The following is a 21,567-nucleotide window of genomic DNA, read 5'->3' on the forward strand; positions in this document are numbered from 1 at the left end:
GAAATAAAGGGGGGTGACTCAGAGCACAGACATGGACTGCTCAGTGGCCTTACTGTCTAGTCAGCCATAGTTACGTCTCTGCCCAGGCACCCCCAGCCCCAAGAAAACAACATCTAGATTTAATTGTCAGCATATCTGACTAAGCACTGCTCTGGCACTCTGAGATTCTCTGAAATCGTGACTGTATATATACGGCCTGCCCAGTCCAATTTCCCATAGCTGTTTAATCACCGTCCAGTTTTACTATGGCACACCGAATGGTTTTTTGTCACTTTAAGACGACATTTCTAACCCTACATGGATCTATATTATAAGTTCTTTGTAACTTTATAATTTTTTTTATATCATACTGCAATTTTTTTTTCTTTTTTTTTTAAATTTAGAGAATACTTTATTAGTTTTTGTAATCAAACCCACGTTGATAAGACCTTACATATTTAATACAGTGTGTTACCCCTGTACAAATGGAAAAAACTTAAGTTCAACATTTCTAGACCAATATGGCTGTTAATTTCTGTACAGTGCCAACTCAACACAGTAAACGGGGATACTTTTTTCCAAAGTTGACAGCACAGCTAAAGTTTCAAAAAATTCAAATTATATATCTGTATATATATATTTATATTTATATAAAAAGACCAATAATAGCAGTGTGTTATGCATCAACAGCAGCAACAGCTTTTCCAGGTTCTGCAGTCATCTGAACAAAACTGTAGAGACATCCAGCACACTCCATTAAAAAAAAAAAAAAAAGTAAAAAAACAAAACCCGAGAAAACAGCACAGTTCTGTTACTCTTGTGGTACCTGGCACCATTTTTTTTTTTTAAATTAGCTTCTCAATCATCATCTGGAAAGAAAACATTCTGAGCAACATCATTAAAAACAGCTCTGTCACTACTACTAGCACGGTCACTACTACGTATCATAAAGCAGGTACAAGCTATTTTACATCCACAGAGGTATGATACAGTACTGTCCTACATCTATAATACTAGAGGATACAATTTAAAAGGCATTATTTGAGACTTGATTCTACTTTTCCAGCAGAGGGCCCAAAGGATGGTGTGACACAGCTTTGTAAAGAAACATACTCTAGACAGGATTTCCTTTCACTAGTGGCACACTTCTAAGGATTCATTCTCTCCATGAATGTCAGCTAAAACCGTTATTAAAAAAATGAAATATCCCTAGAACAAAACCGTATAACCACCGGATTCACATGAAGATGACCTAGTGGAGACAAGCTGGACCTCACCTTACCAACAAGCTATCAAATCTGTTATTTTTAAACAGTGAGACCTCCAAGGAAGGAAATGCCAAGTAGTGCTTCAAAGCTTCGGACCACAATCAAACACAGCATCCTTTTCAACAGAAGCAGAAGCTCATCTGAATATGCTCAAGGATGCTGACATCAACATTTAATCATCTCATCACTCATCCAGGAAGAAGGGGAGATCAGTTACTACTGTACTTTATTGTGTTCAACCAAATCACCATGTTACAAAAATAGCAAGCTGCCATAATAAAAAATAAGGCTCCTCTATCCAGCACCAGATAGCATCATTTTACTTTCAAGCCTAGAAATTGCACACTTGTATATAAACCAACCGAAGATGAGGATTGAGAGTTCATCCTGGTGGATTTTTCCTTTGATGAATATGAAGTGTCCTTCCTTATCTTTTTTGATGACTTTTAGTTGAAAATTGATTTTATTTGATATTAGAATGGCTACTCCAGCTTGCTTCTTCTGACCATTTGCTTGGAAAGTTGTTTTCCAGCCTTTCACTCTGAGGTAGTGTCTGTCTTTGTCTCTGAGGTGTGTTTCCTGTAGGCAGCAGAATGCAGGGTCCTCGTTGCGTATCCAGTTTGTTAATCTATGTCTTTTTATTGGGGAGTTGAGGCCATTGATGTTGAGAGATGTTAAGGAATAGTGATTATTGCTTCCTGTTATATTCATATTTGGACGAGAGGTTATGGTTGTGTGCTTTTCTTCTCTTTGTTTTGTTGCCAAGATGATTAGTTTCTTGCTTCTTCTAGGGTATAGCTTGCCTCCTTATGTTGGGCTTTACCCTTTATTATCCTTTGTAGTGCTGGAATTGTAGAAAGATATTGTGTAAATTTGGTTTTGTCATAGAATATCTTGGTTTCTCCATCTATGGTAATTGAGAGTTTTGCAGGATACAGTAACCTGGGCTGGCATTTGTGTTCTCTTAGGGTCTGTATGACATCTGTCCAGGATCTTCTGGCCTTCATAGTTTCTGGCGAAAAGTCTGGTGTGATTCTGATAGGTCTGCCTTTATATGTTACTTGACCTTTTTCCCTTACTGCTTTTAATATTCTTTCTTTATTTTGTGCGTTTGGTGTTTTGACTATTATGTGACGGGAGGTGTTTCTTTTCTGGTCCAATCTATTTGGAGTTCTGTAGGCTTCTTGTATGCCTATGGGTATCTCTTTTTTTAGGTTAGGGAAGTTTTCTTCTATGATTTTGTTGAAGATATTTACTGGTCCTTTGAGCTGGGAGTCTTCACTCTCTTCTATACCTATTATCCTTAGGTTTGATCTTCTCATTGAGTCCTGGATTTCCTGTATGTTTTGGACCAGTAGCTTTTTCTGCTTTACATTATCTTTGACAGTTGAGTCAATGATTTCTATGGAATCTTCTGCTCCTGAGATTCTCTCTTCCATCTCTTGTATTCTGTTGGTGAAGCTTGTATCTACAGCTCCTTGTCTTTTCTTCTGATTTTCTATGTCCAGGGTTGTTTCCATGTGTTCTTTCTTGATTGCTTCTATTTCCATTTTTAATTCCTTCAACTGTTTGATTGTGTTTTCCTGGAATTCTTTCAGGGATTTTTGCGATTCCTCTCTGTAGGCTTCTACTTGTTCTCTAAGGGAGCTCTTTATGTCTTTCTTGAAGTCCTCCAGCATCATGATCAAATATGATTTTGAAACTAGATCTTGCTTTTCTGGTGTGTTTGGATATTCCGTGTTTGTTTTGTTGGGAGAATTGGGCTCCGATGATGCCATGTAGTCTTGGTTTCTGTTGCTTGGGTTCCTGCGCTTGCCTCTCGCCATCAGATTATCTCTAGTGTTACTTTGTTCTGCTATTTCTGACAGTGGCTAGACTGTCCTATAAGCCTGTGTGTCAGGAGTGCTGTAGACCTGTTTTCCTGTTTTCTTTCAGCCAGTTATGGGGACAGAGTGTTCTGCTTTCGGGCGTGTAGTTTTTCCTCTCTACAGGTCTTCAGCTGTTCCTGTGGGCCTGTGTCTTGAGTTCACCAGGCAGGTTTCCTGCAGGGGAAAAGTTGGTCCCACCTGTGGATCCAAGGCTCAAGTTTGCTCGTAGGGTACTGCTCGTGGGGTCCTCTCCGCTGTGGCAGCAACCGGGAAGATCTGCGCCGCTCTTTCCGGGAGCCTCCGCACACCAGGGCTCCAGATGACGCCTGGTGTTCTCCTCTGGCGTCTGGACGTGCACAGAGTGCAGCCTCCCCTGGTCTTCCAGGCGTGTCTGCCTCTCTGAATGTTCAGCTCTCCCTCCCACGGGATCTGGGTGCAGAAACTGTTTATCCGGTCTGTTTCCTTCTGGTTCCGGGGGTGTCTCAGGCGCAGGGGTCCTGCCGCTCCTGGGCCCTCCCCTACGGGAACCCAGAGGCCTTACGCAGCTGCCTCTTGGGCCAGGGACGTGGGCAGGGGTGGGCAGTGTTGGTGGTCTCCTCCACTCTGCAGCCTCAGGAGTGCCCACCTGATCAGGCGGTGAGGTCTCTCTCCCACGGGGTTTGGGAGCAGAGAGCTGCTGTGGGCCGGGATCCGCGGGTGTGGGACTTCCGGTAAACACAGGAAGTGCCCGGTCCCAGAGGAATTTTGCCTCTGTGTGTCCTGAGTTCACCAGGCAGGTTTCTTGCAGGGGAAAAGTTGGTCCTACCTGCAGTTCCAAGGCTCAAGTTTGCTCGTGAGGTACTGCCTAAGTCCTCTCCGCTGTGGCAGCAACCGGGAAGATCTGCGCCGCTCTTTCTGGGAGCCTCCACACACCAGGGTTCCAGATGGTGTTTGGTGTTTTCCTCTGGCGTCTGGACGTGCACAGAGTGCAGCCTCCCCTGGTCTCCCAGGCGTGTCTGCCTCTCTGAAGGTTCAGCTCTCCCTCCCACGGGATTTGGGTGCAGAGAACTGTTTATCCGGTCTGTTTCCTTCAGGTTCCGGCGGTGTCTCTGGCAGGGGTCCTGCCGCTCCTGGGCCCTCCCCTACGGGAACCCAGAGGCCTTACACAGCTGCCTCTTGGGCCAGGGATGTGGGCAGGGGTGGGCAGTGTTGGTGGTCTCCTCCGCTCTGCAGCCTCAGGAGTGCCCACCTGATCAGGCGGTGGGGTCTCTCTCCCACGGGGTTTGGGAGCAGAGAGCTGCTGTGGGCCGGGATCCGCGGGTGTGCAACTTTGTAATTTTTTTCCCCTTTGTATTGCCTACCAAGAGATTGGACTATTCTAAGAAAATCAGCACTTTAGCTAGTAATTCTTGTAGCTTGGGATTTTTTTTTTCCGTTTTTTCTTTATTAACTTGAGTATTTCTTATTTATATTTCGAATGCTATTCCCTTTCCTAGTTTCCGGGCCAACATCCCCCTAGCCCCACCCTCTCCCCTTCTTTATGGGTGTTCCCCTCCCAACCCCCCCCCATTGCCGCCCTCCCCCCATAGACTAGTTCACTGGGGGTTCAGTCTTAGCAGGACCCAGGGCTTCCCCTTCCACTGGTGCTCTTACTAGGATATGCATTGCTACCTATGGGGTCAGAGTCCAGGGTCAGTCCATGTATAGTCTTTAGGTAGTGGCTTAGTCCCTGGAAGCTCTGGTTGCTTGGCATTGTTGTACATATGGGGTCTTGAGCCCCTTCAAGCTCTTCCAGTTCTTTCTCTGATTCCTTCAATGGGGGTCCCGTTCTCAGTTCAGTGGTTTGCTGCTGGCATTCGCCTCTGTATTTGCTGTATTCTGGGTGTGTCTCTCAGGACCGATCTACATCCGGCTCCTGTCAGTCTGCACTTCTTTGCTTCATCCATCTTATCTAGTTTGGTGGCTGTATATGTATGGGCCACATGTGGGGCAGGCTTAGCTTGGGACTTTTTAAAAACCCAACCCAACCCAACCAAACAACATAGGAGCTGTAGAGATGGCTCAGTGGTTAAGACCTGAGTTCAGTTCCCAGCACCCAGTGTCAGGTGGCTCACGAGAGCCTCCTAGCTCCAGTGCCAAGGGGACCTGACGTCTCTGCGCCTCCATGGGCTCTGGCACAAAGGTTCAGACTTGGGAACTAACGGACATAAAGATTGAAGGGAAGAGGCTATTGGTCAGAGTTCATTAGTGCTTCCATGAGGTACTTGTGCTTTTGTCTACCTGACGTGCTAGCTTCGTGAGGTTCATGTGGAACCAGGACCTCACGTCGGGTTCGGGGACATTCTCTTATACATGTAAGGCTTAACTGGCACATAATCCACGGGCTGTACAATTTCCTCATCTAAGATTCCCTGCTGGGTGATTTTTATTACTTCCTCACAGACGTATGAATCATCACCTTAATCAATTTTAGAACACTTTCACAAACTGTCCCCCACTAACAAAGCCCCAGTTAGTTCTCCTTCCCCATTTTTCTAAACTCCCCCGCAGCCGTGGGCAAGCACCGTGCCACTTAGAAACTAGAGATTATCTGCTTTGCAGATTTTTACACAGATGTCTGTGTTCTTTCACAGAATGTTTTCAAGGTTTGTGTCCTGTACCACCACTTCTTTTATATCTTTTGGACAAATATTCCGTAGCTGAGGTGGGCCACACTGTATATGATCCCTCATCAAACATTCGTATAGAATTTTTAAAAATTTTAATTAATTGACTTTATGTGTTTGGTCTGCCTGTAAGTCTATGTACCACATGCACACGTGATGCCCATGGAGGCCAAGAGAGGGCAGAGGCCAGAGGAGTGTGTGGAGTTACAGATGGTTGTGAACCAGCCTGTGGGTGCTGAGATCGAACCCAGATACTCTGTAGGAGCAGTGTCCTCAGGTACTGGGCCATCTCTCTAGGTGCTGATATGGGATTTCTTTCTTTTTTTTTTTTTAAAGATTTATTCATTTATTATATATAAGTACACTGTAGCTGTCTTCAGACACACCAGAAGAAGGCATCAGATCTCTTTACAGACGGTTGTGAGCCACCATGTGGTTGCTGGGAATTGAACTCAGGACCTCTGGAAGAGCAGCCAGTGCTCTTAACCGCTGAGCCATCTCTCCAGCCTGGTATAGGATTTCTTAATGGCAAAGAATCACTTCATGTTTCTGCTCTTCCTGAAGTGCAGATAATTTAGAGAGTAGACCGTGCAGATGGCTAGGGGGAAACAACAGTCTGCCTCTGCCTGTTAAACACCACCACTGTGGTGTTTCCTTCAAATACCAAGAGTAATTATTTGGACATTTGGGAATCACCTATGAAATCAAAACACAAAATGCTTAGTATGTTTTCTTGGTTAGAATCTATAATTTTCTTCTAAGAAAAGGGCTAGCTATATAAAATGTGATCAAGATAATTTTTATATATTTCATTTCCCTGCCCCCCCCCCCATTTCCGCATAGGGTACTCCACAGTGTCACTGGGTAGAGTAGCCATGGTTTGTTTGCTTAGCTGAACAGAATGGCTCCGGGTTTAGAGCCCAAATACTCACTTTGCTGTGCTGTAGGACTTACTGTGGTAAATAAATAAACGTATTACTTAACACCCCTGTCCTTCACCAGCAAAACAGGAAGTCATTGACCTTGTGAGTCAGTTGTGCAGATTAAATGAATTATTATAAAGAAAGTACTTGGCATATGGAGTATATCCATTGATACTAGCTGTAATGTGTAAGTTTGTATGGTAATACACAGGCGTGTTCATACACGGATAAAGGCAGATTACTTTGGTGCTGTGTCTGATTATGTTTGACTCATGACTTGTGTCGCCTTGAATAATTGTATGCATTTAGTTCTCAGTACCACAAGAGGAAAAGTCACGTGCAGTTTTATGTGTCATCTTACCAACCTTCATGTGTGAACTCAGTGGTTTGTGTTATAAAACGGAAGCTGGGAAAAGACGGGAACCAGAAATGGCTCGTTAGCAAGAGGGGAGTGGCCCAGAGGTGAGGATCAAGTGATGGATTCTCATGTGTTCCAGCCTTGCTCTTTTCGTGTGGTAATGATTAATTACTGATCAAAGGAATAGATTCTTAAAAGTATTATGTTCATCATAGGTTTTCAGAATTAGTGTTTCCTTTGACTTTCATTAAAAATTTAAGACCGTCCAACATGTACACACCGCAGACCATGGCACGCACACCTTCAGATGTCTTTCGTTGCTTTCTTGCTCCGTAACCACGCAGTGTAGATGGATGAGACGTAAGATGCAGAGAGTGGTCAGCTCCCACATTGTCCGTCATTTGGAAGCTACTATTCTCTTGCCTCGACCACAGTTGTCTGAACAATTGTACACTATTTCTTCTTGACTTTGCAAGCCTGAGTTTTACTTGATGTCGCATCATGGGAACAACTCACAGGTGTTTGGGATGAGTATTTGTGGGAGTTCCTTTCCTTTGATGCTGCCTAGGGAAGTTTCCCATACTGCATTGGGAAAGGGCATCAGGAGTGATGTAAAGCTGAGCTCCGCCAGAAGATTTTAAGTACCGCCAAAGGGCTGTCTACCTTTGTCTCATGAGCAAGGAGGCCAGCCTAGCTCCCCACAGTCATGGGGAAGGGGAGCTTCAGTGTCAGGTAGATTAACTTAAACATTTCTTTCTCATGGTTTTGATGTTGGGTCTCTTTGTAGTTGGCTTTTAAACCAAGAAATTAGAAAAAGACTAATCTGGAGAAGTGGGGGCCAATATTCATTCATATTCTCTCTCTCTCTCTCTCTCTCTCTCTCTCTGTCTGTCTGTCTGTCTGTCTCTCTATTTCTTTCAAAATTTAATGGTCTCAATGAAACTCAAGACGGAAAATACATTATAAGTCAGATTTAGTTGCTTCCCCTTCTAGGGCGTTCATATTTACATGTATTGTTTTCCATGGCTCTTAAACCAGAGTATAGATTGAATTTCATGCCATATTTTTTATGTAACCTTTATCATAATCATCTTTATGACACTATGCAGTTTTCTTAATTATTTTTATGATTGCTTAATATACCATTTTCATATTGAACAGTTTTCTATTGTCTAACTAATTTCTAATTATTTCTCATAATATAACACTGCATTGAACATATAATGTGCAGCTATTACACTATTGTAGATTATTTTATTGGGTTCTTGAAGTATATTGCCAAATTATTTTCTGAAAGTGAGTAACCAGTTCATCTTAGTGTTTTAACATAATTTTAAACAATGTTGCCAGCCTTTGGTGTGAATGTTTTTCATCAGAAGTATCTACCTAACCACAGCCCTTGTAACCAGGGTTTTTAGAACTATAGTGAGACATGGCTGGACAGGTGGTTCAGGTAGGAGTGCCCGTGCCCACTGCGCTTACAGAGACCCAGGTTTGGCCCCCAGAACCCATCCATGTTGGATCACTTATAACCACCTGGAACTCCAGCACCAGGGGGTCTGAGGCGCTCTCTCTCTCTCTCTCTCTCTCTCTCTCTCTCTCTCTCTCTCTCTCTCTCTTTCATGCACTGGTGCACACGCGTGCATACACACACACACACACACACACACACACACACACACACACACACACATGAGTGAGGTTATGTTGTTTCCATCCCAATTTCCCAGAGGATTTGTGACTCAATACTTTTTGGAGAGTCTCATTATAAAGATTTAAAGAAGTTGTCCAAACACCTAGACTTAGGGGGACTGAGGAGATGTCTCATCAGTTAAGAGCACTGGCTGCTTTTCCAGAGGACCTGGATTTGATTCCCAGCACCTACCTGATGGCTCTTAACTCTCTGCAACTCTAGTCCAGGGGATCTGGTGCCCTGTTCTGGTCTCTGAGCACCTGGCACACTCAGGCAAACACACATGCTCATAAAATTAAAAAAAAAAAAAAACAAAAAACTTTAAAAAGACCTAGGCTTTATTTACCACTATTTACAAAAATTTAGACTTTATTTTCTGATTTAATCATTAATGAACATCTCAGAAAAACAGTTGTAGGAAAAGGAGCTAACCTGTGGTACAATGGAAATTATCTACTGTAGGAGAGGCCAGGAGGATGTTTGCCCCATAACATTTCATCCCTGTGGTTAAGAGACCTAGCCTTGTTGATTTGTTCATTGAATAATTACTCAAAGCCTATAATGTAACAGACTTCCCTCCACCTATGAGGGTATAGCAGTAAACAAAATCAATAAGTTCTGACCCCCAAATATCCTGTAAGACAGGAAAAATCAATACAGATTCAGCCGTCTAAAGGAAGATTCTGTATGCATTGTTTTAGACTTGGATTTTGGGGGGGGTGGCGGAGAATGTTTCAGCCCCTATATATCCAGGACTGACTTTTATTTTAAATAGACATGTTGTCCTTACCCTTCAGAAACAGGAAATAATCATATAGACTAGTAATTACTGCAATAGTAATGCTGACAGAGTATGGTCAAAGGAAAGGAGACTAATTTATATTTGAGGGGTTCCTAAATTTCTTTTCCAATATGAGAAGGACATGATGCCTGTTTACATTCTTGTCATGGAGCTGAGCTACATTACTTACTATCCATGGCTACTATGGACTAAAAATACCTTCATTGTCTAAATGCCTAAGTTTAACTTAAGTCAAATCTACTCAGAGTCACCTATCTCTCCATGCTTTCTTATGAGTATGTGATTTTTTTGGGGCCTCTCATAGGTTACTGGAGCTTCCTAAAACATTTCCATTATGGATACGAAGCACAATTGGAATAAGAATCTTTTTTTTTAAAATACCCTTGAAAAGATTTTTTTTTTTTTAAGTTATAGGAAAGCATGGAAACCCAGGAAATTGATTAGTAGTCTGGAGACGAGTCACTCCAGTGGTTCACCTCTGGGTTACCTAAGACCATTGGAAAAACACAGTATGTTTACCATACAGTTCATAACAGTAGCAGAATTACAGTTATGAAGTAGCAACGTAAATAATTCTATGGTTGGGGGTCATCACAACACGAGGAAGTATATAAAAGGGTCACACCTTTAGGAAAGTTGAGAAGCACCAGGGGGATGTGTGGTTCTGTCTCTCCGTCTTGGACATCATCAGCTATTAAAGAAGTTTTAACATCTGTAGGACGTGATGGGAATCAAGTGGATCCCATAATATAATTTTAGGAGATTAATTTTACTTTTCAAACATTGCCTCAGACTGAATCAAAGGAACGGTGCTGGTAATAATGCTGCCTGAGGACTGTAGTCAGATGTCGCCTGTCGATGCTAGAGGCAGAAGGACTGGTTAGCCGTGCTGCAGAAGGCATTAACCTGGTCTTTGCCGAGCAAGTGTCATGTGCAAGCAGGATTGTCACCAGGAAGGCAAGGACAGACCCATTGTTCTTTCTCTGAGAGAAGCTGGAGGTATAAGGACGGCATCGGCGACATATCTCCCTGGGATCTTTCTTTCCCCACACGCAGCTCAGAAAGTAACTCTGCGTTGTCTTTTCCTTAGACAGCTGAGTGCTTCTGACTTAGTGTGAAGTTCATGAACTAGGAAAAGTAGTTAGACACAGACGTCTGTATCTTTCCACTCGGTGTGTCTTATTACCTTTAACTGCCTGCTTAAAGTCACGCTTTGATTTTTCACCTTCACAATGCATAGTGCCGCTGCCAGGCTCAGCAAATGAAGCAGATTTACTTAAGGCAAGCGTAAGTCGTTATGCACCCCAGGTCCTTGACCACGCTTACCCACAGGACAGGCAGTGTCTTTCAGAAATCCTATTATGAGATTTTATGTGCAGGTACGGTGAGTGCAAGGCTGAAAGTCTCCATGTTCTATTCCTCCCGACTTCATCACGCCTGCTCACCCTATTGAAAACTGCCAAACGCTGCACATCAGTTCTTTCATTCTTTTGCTACTACTCCGTGAAAATAAAAGCGTCTTGTGAGATTGAGTGATGCTGTATGTCCTTGGAGGGAGCTTTGGGAGGATCTGAGTACACAATTCTTTGTCTTTAATACTAGAGGCTTTTGTGTAAGGCAGATGGACAAGAACCAAATTAAGCCCTCGTGGGTAGGCTAGTATTGCCACCTGAGAGCCCGAGTCACACATGTTCCCGTGTAGCGTAACCTCTGAGATGGATATGTGCATTGTGTTTTAGGGATGTACCAAGGGGCAGTTGGGATGGTCGAAACTAGAACAGAGCTGTGGAACTATCAGACCGTCTTGGAAACGGCTTGTTTAAGCCAGGAAATAAGGGCTGTTGCTCACGTTAAAATAAAATTTAAAGAAAGTTGCAAATTACCCCAACAGCCCAGGATCTATGCCATCGAAAGGCCGTATCAAAGCTAGCTAGCATTACCGTTCGTAGGCATTACTGGGTTTTCATTGTGATCTGGGAAAGGCTGCAGCTGCAGATAGGTGCTGTAAACGTTTAAGCAGCAGACAGGATGGGTGACCTGTGTGCGTGCTTGTCATTACCGGCTGCAGGTTCTGTGCCGCCCTAGCCTACCCAGCCTCACGCTCCTTATCGCTGACCCATGCACACGTAAGCATGCACTGATGACTGCTACGTGGATAACCCAGATTCTGCTTCGGTTCCAAAGTTTTGGTGCTTTGTTATATATAGGTGATGGATGTTTGAACACCTCCTGGCTATGACTTGTCTTGTATTTGCTTGCAGGCCTAACTCCCCTCGCACACCTCATCCTCTGGGCTGGTTGGCATTCGCTGCGGAAGAAAACAGCTCCCTGGCTTAGTTCCAGGTTGTAGCAACCCTTGATATATGTGACCAGCCAGTGCGTAACTCAGGGTTAATAGGTATCTCACCAGTGACATATACATGGAAATACTGTTCAAGAGGCTTGGTAAATATGGTCCTTTGCTACAGGTTAAGAAAACAGAAGCTAATTTTCCCTCATTTCTAGTACCTCCTCCTAAATGAAGACAAAAACCTATAAGCATATAAAAAAAAAAAAAAAAACCTGAGAGATAGCCAACTTAGTGTTTCTATTTGTTTTCTACTAAACATTTGTGAGTGGAAATAAAATTCCTGCTTGGCAGTGGATGTCTCTCTGTCAGCCCGCAAGAATTTTTAGTGTGTTTGGAGGCACATGACACATTCTGTTTTAGGCACTGAAGGATCATCTAGGGTTTGCGGCAGCGTGTAAGCTGCAGAAGTTAACCAGGTGATTCCATCAGGGCTCAGACCCCTTTCCCAGAGGGTCCCTGGCTATGGTTCTGCTGCAGTGCATACGCCTCTCTGTGTTGGCACTTTTTGCTGTGTCACGGTGCTCGGTTTATGTCTTCCCCACTAACCGAGAGCTCAGTAAGGGCAGAAGGTGTCTAACGTCTCGGAATCACAGACTTTGTCTAGTGCTCGGTGCTTATTGAAGAACCATCAGAATGTGGAGGACATTATTATCACATGGTCAAACAAAGGTTAGCTGACCTTTTGGTGGTATATTTGCTATTTGGAACCATCCTTATAGAAACATGGCCTTTTATAAAGGGAGATTCAGAGCCTGGCATGATATGTTATCACATTGCTGTAGGAATCTTTCGGGAAGCTTTATGTTTGTCCTAATTAGGGTAAAGTTTACACACAGTTCACAATACAAACATGACAGGGAACGTTTGGTCTGTGTCTTTAGCTGTTACCTGGGCCTTTTTCACGTGGAGAGTTTACCATTCTTCTTTCTCCATATTTGAGACCTAGTCAGCACTTTTAAATCCAGATCTTTGCCTTCGCCTGTCTAACCTTTTTATAGCTTCTTAGTCCTTTTTGCCCTGCCTAATTTTATGAAGTAGATTCCTATCTACCAGTCCTCTCCCTTGGCCGGGTCCTGCCCTGTTGTACCTCGTGCTCTCCAGGCACCTCTGACTCTAACTAGTTAACTGAGCTAACTAGTTAACCGAGCTAACTAGTTACAGCTCAGCACTTGCCAACATTTCTGTGTGTTGGTGTTAGCTACAAATAAGTTCACTGAATACGTTTCTCTAGGAACTAATATTGAGTTAGAACTGTGTGCAGGTTGATGTCCTAAAGAAAGGTCACAGTTTTCAAAGAGCTCATCGGCTTCTTGGGAGGCCATTGGTTCAGCTCTTAGAGTTTGGTGAATGTAGCGTCAGTCCGACAGTTGTTGATAACTTGGATGTTTATAAGAGGTATTGTTGAAACTAAAAAGTTAGATCCCCATGCAGTGTACAGTGTAGGAACGTAAAGATGCCGAGTCTTGTCCTTGCCTAGTTTTCAGAGTATGGGAACATAAATAATATGATGAATGACACCTGTGGTCTGGCATAGAAGAACACAGACACATTTTTTTTTTTTTTTATCTCTTCTTTTTTTTTTTTCACAGACACATTTTTATGTAGTGTGCATGTGCGTGCATGTGTGTACACGTGTGTGTGTGCGTATGTGTGTGCGCATGTGTGTGTATGTTTGTGTGCGCGTGTGTATGTGTGTGTGTGCATGTGTATGTCTGTGTGTGCGCACCTGCATGCTACATTTGTCTTATTTGTCATAAATTTCTGATTCCTTAGATCTGCGCTTCACTTTCTTTTATTATTTTCGGAAACTTTTCGGTTACTATATCTTCTCATATTTTCTCTGTTTCCTCCCATCCTCCTTTTGGTTCCTGCTTGTGTATGTTAGATCATGTCATCTTTGTCATACCCTTTCAATAGGGTGCTTCTGGTTCTAAGCTGGAATTCCTTCCTGTGTGTGTTGGGTACCTTGACGTTGCTCATTGCTTCCTTGGCCATGTTTACTTACGGACACACCTGGCTGTGCTTATTTTAGATTTTTTTTTAAGCGTCCAGCATTTCCTGGAGAATTTCTTCATATTGTTATCTCTCTGCTAGAGTTTGAGAACTCAGGTTTCAGCAAAGCTTCCCCTCAGCCTTCATTTCTTTTCCCAAATAATAGAAAAGGGGAGACTGTACAATACCGACGGGGATGTTTTGAGGATTGAAAGAGTTTGTGGGTACAGTAGGAGTCTGCCGAGACCTTTCCTCTCTCCCTCCCGGTCTCAGTCACTCATTAAAGGCCGACTCCGCATGGGTACTTGGTTCTATTTAGTTCCCAAACGGTAAGATTTTTGTGAGAGGAGAAAGACCTAACATTTATCGACAGTCTATATTAATCTTCTGTAGAATCTGATGAAAGAATAAAACTCACGTTTTAAAAGTGCGCCCGCAGCACATTTTCTGGGTCTGTATGAGATGTTAATTGGAAGAAACAGATAGCATTAAATCCAGTTGTCACTTGGTTACATCTGTTTAAAAAATCATTAAAAATTTTCAACTGTTGGGCTTCTTGGCTTGCTTGAGAAATTTCATGGCTCATAATATGCCTCACTCAGTTTCTCTGCACTTAGAGGATGTTAACGTTATCGGCCTGGTTTCTGAGTGTTTGCCATGTGAAGAATTGCTAATGCTACTTACTGACTGCTAATAGGAGGATTTAGCAGTCTTATTGGAGTTGACTTTGGAGTTGTGGACTGGGAATTGAAATCCTGGCCTCACAACTCTGAACAAGCAACCTTGGGCGGCTTATTTAATTCCGGAGCCCGAGTTTGTTCGTCTTCGGAGCAAGGATGGTACCTGCATCAGCAAGACAAGTGTGTGTAAAGGATAGGAATTCCTGCTTAATGAGAGACCCATCACTGAGAGCATTAGAAACGACAGCCAGAGCGAAATATGCTGCCATTAGACCAATATTTTGATATAACTAAAGGGGAAAGAGAGTTTAATATTCTTACACCTTTTATAGAAAAAAAGGTCACATTATAAACAAAGACTTTAACAATCAGGAGGGTGTTAAACTGAAAAGCGAATATTGATGTGTAATAAAAATAACCCAGTGCTTTTGAGTAACAGATGCTGCCATGAAGGCTGCTATCTTCTTCTGGGATGTCTTCTTTGTCACAGTGTGTGTGTATGACCCAGCTGCCCTTTTTTGTTTCCACTCTCCCTGGATTGTGTCACCAGTTTTTTTCTTTGTAACTCCCATCCTTCCTTCTTCTGTTAAGTGCAGACTTGTTATGTGTTTGGCACAGCAGTGGCTCTCAACCACTGGCACTGTTGCAGTGCTGAGTCTTTGTATGTGTCTTGTCGTAGTGAAGCTTTTGTGTTCTAGATGGAAACTTTAGCAGTAACGACTGGAATGTTGCTCTGAAATGCTTGCAGATGAAGCAGCTACATCAGTCTGAGGCTCTGACCCTCCTCTGCTCTGTGTTTAAGACAAACAAATAATAGTGTTTTCCAGTAGAGCTCCTGCTTTGTAAATTACTATGGAGTAAATATAATGAATTTCAGAGGTCTCCAAATTCTGTGTCCATGAGGAATTTTCCTGTGGGTGGCACCATTCAAGACTGAAGTTATTTAATACAAAGAAACATTCTTTAGTCACACAGTGAGCAAGTGTCTTCCCAAGAACAGACCACAGTTCAGGCATCTGACAACATAAGAAGAACATTGTTACTTTAGTTGCTTTTCTTGTGGTCCTAAAAGTTTGAGCAAACGTACAACCACGATCTTAGATTTGTATAGTTGGAGGTAACCTAAGAGATCCAGTTCCTCTCTTTCCCTGCCATTTATCTGAATCAACTAGTTAATGACAGAGTCTGCGGAGAGAAATCTCCATCTGCAAATGTCACAACGCTGCACTGCTCTGGAGGAAACTGCCTACTCATCTTGGGTCCCACCCTAGTTAGAGTCCTTAGGTGAGGGTTTTTTTTACCGTGACTAACTAGTGTTCTTTTGTTTTCTGGCGTGGGTGTCTGAGAACAAGCTAACAGTATTTTTGTTGTAACAGTTGAACAGTGTAAGGCATAAGGAGATATTTGTCTTTAGTGCTTTAGGAGTCAGAAAGAAACGGTTGTAGCTCAGGTTCCCTGCCGTCCTTGTTTCGGGCAGTTATTATTATTTATGTAGTTGTATATGGCATAATGTGTGTGGTGTTTGTGTGCATGTGAAGGTCAGCAAGTAACATCTGGTGTCTTCCTTAATCACTCTTGACAATAGACACACACACACACACACACACACACACACACACACTCCTTCCTTTTATGTGCACATGCTACATACAGTATGCATTAGAGGTCTGAGAACAACTTGAGGGACTCAGTTCTCTTCTCACATGAGGATCCTGGGGGTTGAATTGAGTTCTGCATATGTTGTACCAGGAGCCTTTGTCCATGGGCCCACCATCTTCTTTTTGGAGAGATAGTCTCACACTGAATCTGAAACTCCCCAATTCAACAAGGCTTGCTGGGCAAGTGCCACAGATCCTCTTGTCTTGGTCTGTCTGCCCCCACTAGGGTTACAGATGCACCCCAGCACACCCGGCTTTTTTACACCTGTGCTCACAATCAAACTCAGGTCCTCACGTTTGCACACAACACTTCACCAAATGACCCTTCTTCCCATCTCAGAGGCGGTTACTTTCTTTAAAAGATTTGTTCATTTTATGTATGTGAGTACCTGCATGTATGTATGTGTGCTACGTGCCCATGGAAGTCAGAAGAAGGCGTTGCCTGCTTTGGAACTAGAGTTACGGATGGTTGTGAGCGACCACATGGGTGCTGGGAATTGAACTCAGGTCCTTGTAGGCAGCTATTTTAATGTTGAGCTTTTTAACCCTGAACTCTGAATTCTTAATAAAATCATGTAAGTACATGTGTATATTTTAAGCGGAGAATCTGGAGTGTTCATCTAAGGATATTTCGTTCAAAGCTGTTGTTTAGATGGGGGACTAAGCTTGTTATAATCTTAGTCCTATTACACCAGAGCACTCACCTGTCTCCATTGCCTTCTGCTAGCTCCTTCCTGCTGACTGCTCTTCCAGGATTGCTCATGTGGAACCACTTAACGCCTCCACGTCTTCATGTACTTCTTATTGGGAGCTCCCCTGCCCCTCTTTTGAGATTACAATATAACCTTTTCCCTTTTGTCTCTACAAACCCTCCCATACACCCATCCTTGTCGTTCTTCAAGTTCACGTTCTACTCTTGCCCAGTAGTTACTGTTGCATGCTTATGTACATCCATGCATTGCTAAGTATGCCCTACTTAGTCCACATACTGTCGCTTGCATGTATGTTTTCAAGGATGACGGTTGGCCCAGCACAGTCGATTGGTGTGCTCTCTCCTGGGGGAGACCATCCCTCCTGCTCCCAGCTTTCCACAGTTGCCTATAGTTCCTGTATGAGGCCTCCTGGCTTTTTGGAGGCTGCCTTCTCCATCTCTCCCCTGCTCCATTTTCAGGACAGGGTATGAGATTTAGGGATGTTTTCTCCTTGCAGAGTGATTGTTAGTTCCCCTGCAGTTTGATTGAAAAGGATGTGAGAGCTGACCTAAAACTGATGCACTAAGAAAAAAAAAATTGAATTGGAATTCCAGTCAATACTTTGCACATTAACTTTGAGAATATCTCTACTTCTCTACTAGGAACCTTTCTGTTTGAACTAGAAACATTTGCATTTTCTAGGAACACAGTGAAAAAATCCAAGGAGGGTGGTTTAGGAGTTGCTCAGGTCTGTCCAGAAAATAAAAGAATATTTCCTTCTTAAATTGTATTTAACTTAGACAAATCTACCTCTTATGAAGAGTTTATTTGATGGGCTTCCTTCCCAAAAGAGAACACAGAGAAGGCATGTCCTTGTGTGTTCGTCTGGCTGCCTAGCATCTGGACACACAAAAGCAAAGCTCACACAAATGGGAGAGCGTGTTCATTTGGTTTTTCATTTCAGGAAGCCCCCATTGAGAACATACAAAAGTTTAGGCATTATCTCAACCGATGGGAAAGGAGCCCGGCCTGGTCTTTTGCTAGGCTCACAGTGTGCTCCAGACTCAGTCTACCTAAGGATAACAGTCAGGACTGGGCATGCAGCTCAGCTGCCTTCAGTTTGGATCTCTAGCATCATATAAATCAGCTGTAATTCTAATACTCAAGGTATAGATATAAAAGCAGGAGGGTTAGGAGTCCAAGGTCATCCTCGGCTGCATAAGTAGTTCAAGACCAACCTGGGCTATATTAGACATTGTCTCTTTTTTAAGGAATAGAAAATAATTAAAATTCAGTGTGCTAAATGTTTCTGTGGAGTACCACGAAAACTCTCCATGTTAGTCCCATGTCTGCAGGGGAGAAGTGGGACCAGAGCCACTGCAAAGGCCACAGAAGCCAGGGTTGACTTCACAAAGACATCGTCCAGCAAAGAAAAAAGGATCTGCGTAGAAACAGTGTGTTTGTACCTTTCCAGTTCTAACTAGAATTGGCACTTACCGCGTTCTCTTACTTTGTATTTTGGTAGAGCTCCAAACGAGAATGGAAGCCGTTGGAGGACCGTAGCTGCACAGACATACCATGGCTGCTGCTCTTCGTTCTGTTCTGCATTGGGATGGTAAGCATGCTCACACTAGCCTCACCTCAGCTCTGGCTGCAGGGGAATGACGGGGAAGTGAGACCTTCCTGTGTGTCTATGTGTGTGTATGTATCTCACATCTTCCCCACCGGAGGGCCTACGTACCATCGAGGGGGTTATTTCCCCTTTTAATACAGTTCTGTGGTACTTGGTATCCTTCTGCTCTTTTGCTTTCTTTTATTTGTATGAAAACTGAGGATAAAAATAAAGAAGCCAGTGGGAGTCTTAGCTCCTTCACCCAATCCTTTGTGGGAGCCAGGTCGGTGCTGCATGTGTCTTTGAAATCTGATCTTGAAGGACCCTTGAGAATCCTGAGTACCAAGTCCTGCAGTCACACAAGCCTCATGGCTATCTTAGGGCCAGTCCCTTCTTTTCCAAGGGACTTGACATTCCTTTAGAAAAGTGAATGTTGGCTATCTGATATCCACCACACTTGGAATTCTCACAGTTTTGAGTTCTTCCTCCAGGGAAGGAGTCTGCCCAGTGCTTTGTCCCCTGTGTCAGGTCTAGGCCTCAGCCAATCCAGTATGGCGAGTGGCATCTCTCTGATGGCTGTCACGACATCCGCCTATTCTGTACTCGGTGGAGGAGATGAGAATGGGAACCTGTGCAAGGTGCTGGGTATGTGGCACACCTACCCTTCCTTGCCGGAATTCGCCATCCACGGACGTGGTTGCCGCCAGGGTGCTAGGCTCCAAGATAATAGACATACAGCTGCTCTAGCACTGACTGGGGTCTGGAGCTTCGAAGGAATACTCACCTGGCTGTCACCCCCAGTTTATAGTAAAGCCTGAAACCTAAAGGGGAAGCTGAGAGGGCCACCCTTCAGCATGGCAGTGAGTGGAAGAGCCGCTTGCCTGGCTCTGCACTTGGTCAGGGCTTTCTGTCATCTTTCTCTCTTCAAGCAGACTGCGCAAGCATCATTCTCCATCCCAGAGTCTCCGACTCAGATGGCAATCGCACTGTCTCCAGCTCAGGTCTTATAAGTTGGATTTTTAGCCCATCTTCCTGCCCTTTCTATACAGGTTCCTTCTGGAAGTATTGCTTTTCGTCTGTAATAAATGTCTTCAGGATTCCTTGTCTCTCTAGATACCATCCTGTAAGCTAGTAGCTGTAGTCAAGGTTCAACTCCCCTCCCCCACAGAGGAAAAGAAAACAGTACATCTGAGTGAGATATGATAAGCTCAGGGAAATAAGTTTAAACAAGTATTTGTTTTAAAGATAAAAGTATGCTTTCCCCACATTTAGGACACATAGGAAAGGTCAAAATGCTAACTCTGGTCTTATGAGCTATTGTTCAAGAGTTTGCTTACCTTAGTGGAATGACATCAGATATTCAACGTATGTGAATATTCATGAAGAACCTGGAAAGACTCTGCCAAATAAAACCAGCCTACAGCTTCTCCACACCCATTGTAACCCCAGGACAAATAGCAACTGAACTTCAGAATTTTGTTTGTAAAAACATGTGCCACGCCACCCAAGGTCCTTTTAATCTTCTTTGCTCAAATAGCCCAGGAAAGTGCCATCATTAATGTTAATAGACTGATTTGGGAGTTACTTGAGCGTTAGGAGCTGTTTACCGGAATGTTTTAATGCAATGGTAATTAATATAATGTCGATTTCATCGCGATGGTAATTAAGACCCACTGTGTGTACTTTTTAAATACAGGCACAGCATTATTTGTTTTGGAGCGAACCTTTAAATAGGTTACTTTCTCATGGAATTGAGCTGATGTCAAGTCGTGACGAGATAGAAGCAATCAAAAAGTTCCACTGCTCATCTCACAAGCACAGCTCACAGCTTTGCTTCTGGTTCTGGGTTTTTGTTATATATATATATATATATATATATATATATATATATATATATATATATATATATATATGTTTTTTAATTCACCCTGTTTGCATTTCATTCCATAGTGAACCATATTCCAAATGCTCAGGGTTCAAAATGTTACCCATTTCAAAAGTTTGACTGCAATTGAGAAGGCTCAGTGGACTAAGGAGCCCTTTCCCAATCCTGGTGAATGAATATGGTCCGTAGGACTCATGTGGTGGAGGAGAGAATTGGTTGTCTCAAGCTGTCCCGTGACCTTCCTGTGCATGTATGCAGCATGCAGAAAGAAATATAAACATTTAACATTGGAATATCAGTGCATATAATGTGATGAAGTGTCTTGGGGATGGAGCCCGAGTCTAAGCGTAGATCCTTCGCGTTTCATATGTACCTTACAGCTATACCGGGACGGCAGGTTTTTGATTGCAGTTCATCACAGGGGATGATACACGGAATTTTCCACATGTGCCCCATGCTCATGCTCAGAAAGCTCCAGATGTTGATGCATTTTAGACTTTTCAGGGTTTCAGATGGGCAACATGTAATCTGAATTCATTTTTACTCTTTTAATTTTTCGAACAATGTTCTTCACTAGTGTTAAAAGAATTCTTCATTAATTAATTTATTTTATTTATGTGTGCTTTTCTTGCATGTATTTTGGGTACCACACATGTGCCTGGTGCTGGCAGAAATCAGAAGAAAGTGTCAGGTCTCCTAGAGCTGGAGTTACAGATGGTTGTGAGCTCCCATGCGGGTGTTGGGAGTTGAACCTAGGTCCTCTGCAGGAGTAACAAATGCTTTTCAATCACCAGGGCCATCATTCCCGCCCCAACTGGGATTTTAAGACAAACATTCAACAAACATTTGTTCAACATTGTTAATCTCTGTAAGTCTCTGAATTGTCCAATGAGATAGAGTTCATAACCATGTATCCACAAGGTATAGTGATATTAAATATTAGCCTATCTAGTAAGTGGCTGTCTTAGTTAGGGTCTTACTGCTGTGAACAAACACTATAGCCAATGTAAGTTTTATAAAGGACAACATTTAATTGGGGCTGGCTTACAGGTTCAGAGGCTCAGTCCATTATCATCAAGGCTCCGGGAGTATGGCAGCAACCAGGCAGGCATGGTGCAGGAGGAGCTGAGTTCTACATCTTCACCAGAAGGAAGTCAGGAAC

General features: G+C 43.2%; 1 protein-coding gene across 6 annotated transcripts in view; it reads left to right on the forward strand.

Moving 5' to 3' along the window:
- Positions 1-21,567, forward strand: part of Slc44a1 (solute carrier family 44 member 1) — a 180,309-nt gene that overhangs the window by 30,398 nt on the left and 128,344 nt on the right. For all 6 annotated transcript variants that reach the window (XM_087551430.1, XM_087551431.1, XM_087551428.1 and 3 more), the window contains 1 exon segment: positions 18,434-18,523. In XM_087551430.1, the coding sequence (XP_087407556.1) occupies positions 18,434-18,523 (90 nt within the window).

This window comes from Rattus norvegicus, chromosome 5 (genome assembly GCF_021556685.1).
Source record: "Rattus norvegicus strain SHRSP/BbbUtx chromosome 5, alternate assembly SHRSP_T2T, whole genome shotgun sequence".
Taxonomy (NCBI): domain Eukaryota; kingdom Metazoa; phylum Chordata; class Mammalia; order Rodentia; family Muridae; genus Rattus; species Rattus norvegicus.